This window comes from Pteropus alecto, unplaced genomic scaffold (genome assembly GCF_000325575.1).
Source record: "Pteropus alecto unplaced genomic scaffold, ASM32557v1 scaffold5, whole genome shotgun sequence".
Classification (NCBI taxonomy): domain Eukaryota; kingdom Metazoa; phylum Chordata; class Mammalia; order Chiroptera; family Pteropodidae; genus Pteropus; species Pteropus alecto.
The window spans coordinates 29929699-29936936 of NW_006441953.1; the positions used below are offsets into that span (position 1 = coordinate 29929699).

A 7238-nucleotide genomic window follows, 5' to 3' on the forward strand; every position below is an offset into this window, starting at 1 on the left:
TGGCTGAGGGGGAGGGCTGTGCAGGGGCAAGGACAGGAGGATAAAGGGACATTAGGTGTGCAGGTACTAGAAAGTGTCCTGTGGCTGAAGCAGAGGGAGCATGTGCTTTTTAAAAATCCCCTGTATTTTTTTATCGTAGTAAAACGCAAATAACAAAATTCGCCATCATAAGCATTTTATAGTGTATACAATTCAGGGGCATTTAGGGCATTCATAACGTCTGCAGCCATCACCACTATCCAGAAGGGGCACGTGCTTTTAAAGGGAGGGACGCGGTCAGACTTTTTGTCTCAGGCTATTCCGGAAGCAGAGTGGAGAAGGGGTGGGCAGAACAGCAAGGAGAAATGGGAGACAGGTAGGAGGATGCTGAGGGCAAACCGGACAGGTGTGCTGAGGCTCTGAGCCGGGACAAGAGCTGCAAGGATGGAGAGGGGGCGGGGCGCAAAACCCTGACACTGACCAAAGTAAATGTGTGTTGCTAACGGGCCAGCAGGGGGCGGGGGATACATCTCCCTAATTCACCTTCCAGCGGTTTAGGGCAGGGACCACATCGTATATATTATTTCATCTTGCTCACCCACATCCTGTGCCATGCAACTGTTTGTTGAGGGAATCAGGAAACATTTGGATAAAGAAAATGAAGAATTTAAGGCAAAAGGGTTACATGGGACTGAGACTTTTATACGAAGCAACAGTGAAGACAAGCCAAAAATCTTTTCTTGTGTAGAAAATCTTGGCAACAAAAAATTCCTTTCCCGAAAGATCAAGAGAAACGGAAAGAAAAAGAATATTCAGAGATTGATATAAAAGGATCAGTTTCTCATTATCGAGGAGGCTTAAATAAAAATAAAAGAACGACTCATCGGTATCACATTCTTGTGATACCCATTGGGCTGTCCGCCTTCTCATAACACCGCCCCCCCCCCCTGCAGTTCGCAGGACTCCCTCGCATTTTCTAGCAACTGCCCTCTTCCCTATCCACCTGTCAACCAACGAAGCAGCCGTGTTCATACCCCGTGGCCCCAAACTACAGGTGGTTGGTCCAGGGCGCGGCACCTGACAGATACCAAGCTGAGCCAGGAAGAGGGACTCAGTCCAGCTGGTACCAAGGACACCTGGCTGGTCCCTGAATCAGAGATGCCCACCCAGCTGCTCCATTTCCCCTGAGGAATGCTGGAAGGAGAGAATGCGGGTGGAGGGTGGGAGGGAGGACAGAGCCAGCTCAGAGGAAACCTCGGGTGAGCACGCGAGGCCCCCCTGCCGCGGGATCCTCGGATGCGCGTGGCCACACACGGAAGCGTCACTCGGCCTCAGCCGCGCTCTGGAGGGACTCTGTTGTCTGCAGTCAACACAGGGAGGGTGACGTGTACATCGATGAAGAAAGAGTGGATTCATCAGCAATCGACCAGGCTCTTCGAGAAGGGAGTGAACCGTGAGCATCTCCCACACTTACTGGACCCCAGAAGCCCTTTTTCATGGGATATTTATCATCTCACTCATCGAACGTTTATTTACTACGTGTGAGGACCATTTTAGAAACTGGAGATACAAGGTAGGGAGGGTCCTTCTCTACCACCTACTGGGAACAAACGAGATCATTTCATGTAGATCCAGGAGCCAGGATGACATTAAATCGGCTGCCAAATCTTCGAAGTGTCACAGAGGGTTTGCAGCGACTTCCCTCGAGAAGTCACCTATTTCTCTAGCCCTTGAACGTGGGCTGATGCCACGACTTCTCTGGACAATTGAATGAGGCAGAAATGGCAGCACTCGCATCCCAAGCCTCGGCCAGCATCAGAGGGCGCGCGGGTCACTGCCCCACTGGGACCCAGCATGGGAAGCAGCTCATGACAGCCGCTAGAGACAGACTATGGAGAGCAGTGTCCCCCTGCCCCCCACCATCCCAGCTGAGGAAGGACAGAAATGCCCAGCTGAGCCCAAACCAACGCGCCCGTCCAGAGCCGTGAGCACACAGGAATCGCTCGTTTTTCAGCAGTTGTGAGAAATGCAAATAACACAAAATCCGCCACCAGCACCCTTGCCAGGTGTACAGCTCAGTGGCATCGAGTGCGTTCACACTGTCGTGCGGCCGTCTTCACCCTCATACCCCGAACTTTTTATCTTGGCAAAACTGAAACTGTCCCCATTATATGACCCCCCACCCCCCGCCCCAGCCCCTGGAGCCACCATCTACCCCTCTCTCTACAACCCTGACTCATCTAGGCACCTACAGTGCCATCACACGGCGTCTGACACCATCACATGGCGTCCCCAGGGTTCATCCACATTGTAGCAGGCGCCGGACGCAGGTTGCCTCTAAATGCTGAGTAGCAGGCCATCGTAGGGGCAGCCCGCGCCCTGCTGACCGCCCGCCCTCCCGTGGGCATTCGGGTTGTTCCGGCTTGTGGCTAGAGAAGTAACACGGAGCCCAGACTGTGCACTCGTGAGAGACAGAGCATGGTAAGGCTGCCCAGCTTTAGAAGATGAAACCAAGTTACACGCAGAGCCAGCATTTGCCCGCCTGGCACAGGTCAGTGGAGCTGGTCCCTCCTGGCCCCATCCTCCAAAAGCTCCCGCACAGGTGGAGGGAGGTGAGCACCCCATGTTCACAAACAGCTCTCTGCCCTTCACACGCCTTTGCACCAGCAAGCACAGATATCCTTACGAACATGTCCTGTGTCCCACAGCACCATCTGAAACAGCAAACCACTGTGGGGGCTGCGATAAGCCGCAAGGTCCCCCTTCGTGGATGAAGGACTCGTCCCCTCCCCACACTGCTGGAGAGCTGCGGGCAGGTGACCCTCACAGTGCTGGGCAGCTGTCAGCCATGCCCAGCCACCCTCCACTGAGACAGCTGCCTAGCTCAAGGCCACACCCCTTCCCAGAGGGGCCACGTCCAATGACTGGATGCCAGGAGTATGAAGCCCCGAGCCCCTCGCCTTCCTGGGATACATCTGAAGGGCATCCGGGTCTCAGGGCTCCCTGCGGCCCAGCCTGCTTCCTTAGCCTTGCTCACAGGGGCTGATCACTCTGTGGGAGGCAGGATAAAGGTTCCCTGAAGATGACCACTCCTCGAATCCCCAGAACCTGTATGTGAGTTCCCTCCCAGGCAAGGGGGACTCTGTGAATTCAGGATCCCAAGACGGGACATCGTCCTGGGTGGGCCCAGGGTGGGTAATCACCAGGGTCAGAGAAGGAGGCGTGATGGCAGCAGCAGAGGTTAGAATGAAGCAGGGCCACAGGCCGAGGGGCACGGGCACCTTGCAGGGGCTGGAGAGGGCAGGCACGGGCTCTCCCTGGGGCCTCCAGGAGGAACGTGCCCTGCCCACGCCTTGCCGTTAGCCCGTCAGAACCTTCCGGACGTCGGACTCCGGAATGGCCGTGTGTGTTGTTTTAAACCATAAGGTGGTGGGTCGTGTTCCAGCAGCAACAGGAAACTCACGCATACTTGCTTCTCTACCTTTGAGTTTGCTCCCTGGGGGCCCTGGGACAGATTCTGTTTTCTTTAGTTCACCAGCAGGAGCTGGATGGACCCAGCACCTCCACAAAAACTGAATACTCCGGAGTTCTTAGGAGAACCGGGGTATGCGCCAACACGGAAAGATAACGAACGAATAACTAACAACGGAGAAGCCCTAGCACAGGCCAGCGCGGCTCTAAGCCCTTGACCTGTACCCTCTCGTTCCATCTTCACAACAACCCTTTAGTTACCTCCATTTTCCACATGGGGAAACTGAGGCAGGGAGGTTAAGTAATTGGCCCAAGGCCGCAAAGTTGCTAAGTGCAGGAGTCTGGTTGTCTGGACGTTTTATTGAGTAAAAGGAAGCATACTGCAGAATATTATGCATAGTAGAGTTATATTTATGTAAAAATGATGCACATGTGAGTATGCATACACATATACAAATAGGATATGTATATGCATATTCAAAGGTTTTGTACATACATATACAAATAGGAAAAATGCCTGGAAAGACAAACACTAAATTATTACTTCACTTTAGATGCTTTCATATTGCTTCAATAAACATGTACTGATTCTGAAAATTAAACAAATAAAAGGCATTTTACAGTACTGGCTAGATATCTAAAATCTATGAATGCACCTAAAAAGTCACCAAGTCTTTTCTTTGCAAGTTTCTAGTTAAAGGGAAAAAAACAGCTCTCTGCCCTCCTCCAGGACCATGCAGCACGTACAACTCCACGAAGTCCCCTCCCCGACACAGCAACGTCACCCTCCCATGAGGTTTGTAATCCTGCTGCTCCCTGACCCCTCCCCCACAGGCACATCAAGGTCAGGCTGTCACAATGAACCTGATGAAGCCCCTAGTAACACGGAAAACTGCTCAGGGTTTAACAGTAGGTGAGGGAAGCGAGATGCAGGTGTGCCCCCTTATCTGTGGGGGACCCGTCCCAGGCCGCCCGTGGAAGCCTGAAACCACGCGTAGCACAGAGCCCTGTACATACGTACTTACGATAAAGCTTAATTTACAAATCGGGCATAGTAAGAGATCAACAGCAATCACTAATAATAAAATAGAGCAATTATGACAATATGCTGTCATAAAAGTCACGTGACTGCGGCCTGTCCGTGCCCTCCAGCCACAGCTCGATGCCTCCCCACCTTAACCAAGCCCTCATCACACGCCATGGCTGTGATCGCTGCGTCAGGCGTCACGGCGAAGCAGCACGAGTTAGTTTTTCTTTCTTCGCGATTTCATGCATAGAAGATTCGTTCTTACCATAGAGCTCGGCAACCTCCTCAGTGTACGATTTTTTTCTTGCCTTAAGTCGAGACTTTCGCTTTTTCAATGAAAGGAAGCGCAGAGCATTCGGGGGCTGTTCTTACGTAAAATAAGCGAACTCAAACACTGCGATACCCCGACCATCTGATAACCGAGACGGCTACTAAGTGACTGACAGGTGGGGGAGCATACACGGCATGGGGACCCTGGACAAAGGGACGATTCGCGTCCCTGGTGGGAGGGAGCGGGACAGCTCGAGATCTCCTTATGCTACTCGGAATGGCATGCAATTTAAAAATCACGAGTTGTTTATCTCTGGAATTCTCGATTTATTATTTCCAGACCCTCGCTGACTGCAAATAACTGAAACCGTGGAAAGTGAAACCGTGGATGACGGGGCTTCTGTACGAAATGCAAACTCCCTCGGATTACGATTCTGCACGAAGCGAGAACGTGAGCCACAGCGGCCGCTGTGGAGGGACGGTGACTTCCTGCCACGGAGAGCTCAGACACGAGAAAAATCCACACTGACACGTGGGCCAAAAATACAGCTGGACGTTCACATAGGGAACATAATTAGCGACTGAAGAACCAAAATGTACGATAGTGAACTGACTCTCGCCCATCCAATTAGCTAGAATTTTGTAGAAACAGTAACACCCAATGGTGTGAACACACAGGGAGCGAGAGACGTGGGCTTGGGGGTCTGCTCGCGGGGTCACCTTTCGGGAAAGCGACTTGGCACTAAGTGTCACGATCTTGAAAACGATGAAAACCTTGACCTCACAATTTCGCTTCTGGAAATTTAAGGAAATCATTAGAAATGCAAACCGATGTTTATGTACAGAGATGGTCACCTTAACATGATCGACAGGAAAGCAAACAGAAAACCTAAGTGCCCGATAAAAAGAAGACCGCTAAGCAAACAAGCCATTACCTTGTGTACTACCTAGGAGCCATCAAAGTTATTAATGAAGAGTAATGATCACTTCACAAAGGATTCTACATAACTGCCATCGTATCATCATATAAAGAGAAAGTCGTCCGAACAGACAGGGGGTGGAAGGCAGGAATCCTTGACATCACTGGTAAGTGGCCATTAGGGACAGATAGGACCAGAGGAAAAACATTACTTTCCTTCTCTCAATTTTCTGACTTTTCTGTATCATGGAAATGATACTTTTATAATGAGAAAATGCAGCATATACGTTTTAAAAATTGCACACGCCCCCTGCTCCCCCTGAAGCACCAGGTTCACTGGCGGCTGCCTCCTCAGCCAGCCCCGGAACTGCCTCTCCAGATGGCCACCCACGCCGTGGCTCGTCCTGCTCTCTCGTTCTTCGCTTTTGTGGGGCTTCGGTTCCCCTCATGTGATGTCATGCGCACTATAAAGTAGCTACACCGTGCAGAGACAACTGGTGAGCCCAACAGAGGGGGAGCAGGGTGGGGTACAGAGAGGTACAGACACAGTCCCCTCCCTCAGAGAGCTCAGGGTTTAACAGGACATCCGGGGAGACCGCCCATGTCCCGTCACCCAAGAACAATGGAAAAGGTGCCCCCAAGAGAGCAACCTGCTGCGGGTATTCAGGGGATAAAGCGGTTCTGATTGGGGGAAATGGAGAAGGCGATGGCTGAGCTGAGTAGCAGCAGAGAGGAAAGGGCGTTCTCGGCAAAGGGAGCATGAGCAAAGGCCCAGCGGTGCAGCAGGTTTGAGGGGGCGGCATCCCGGACAAGGACCCAGATGAGTTTACGGCAGAGAGAGAAAAGCGGGGTGAGATCAGTGAGGGCCTTGCGTGCCGAGCGAAGGAGGCGCGCTTTCTCCTGTGAACGGGCGTGCCTCCCCAGGGCCCGAAGGAGAAGAAGGCAGACTCCGTAGAGAGCGTCCTGCTTTCTCGCTGGCTGTACGGCAATGCACAGCTCATAGCCGGGCTCACGGCAGATGGAGATAAAGGAATCCCATACAACCAGATCCCCCAAAGAAACGGAGATTCCAGAACTGCGACCCCATTCTTGAGCTGTGACTGACCTTTATCCTGCACCAGCACCTCCAGCTCCTCCCGAATGCCATCGTACCAGCTGGTGATGTCCACGTGCAGGGAGTAGTCGCAGCAGGATTTGGTGTCAGCTGCTTCATGCCACTTCTCGAAGGAGGTCAGCAGGCTGGACCCAGGTTCAGGGACCACATGGTCAACTGGGACAGAAAAATATGTGTCACATTCCAACATCCTTAGGACCCAAGTTGTTCCAATAGTAGTCTCTTCACCACCATCACCACCGCCATCATTATCATCACTACCATCATGACTATCATCACCACCATCATCACCACCATCACCATCATCACTATCAACATCATCACCACCACCTTCACCATCATCATCACCATCACCATCATCACTATCATCATCATCATCTTCACCATCACCATCACCACCATCATCATCACCATCATCATCACCATCACCATATTCATCACCATCACAACCATCACCA

At 52.0% G+C, this 7238-nt stretch overlaps 1 protein-coding gene across 3 annotated transcripts in view; it reads right to left on the minus strand.

The window, feature by feature from the left end:
• The window catches only part of CRMP1 (collapsin response mediator protein 1), a 45896-nt gene that overhangs the window by 16398 nt on the left and 22260 nt on the right, over positions 1–7238 (minus strand). For all 3 annotated transcript variants that reach the window (XM_006919000.3, XM_006918999.3, XM_006918998.3), the window contains one exon: positions 6772–6936. In XM_006919000.3, coding sequence (XP_006919062.1) covers positions 6772–6936 — 165 coding nt within the window. The remainder of the gene's footprint in view (positions 1–6771; positions 6937–7238) is intronic.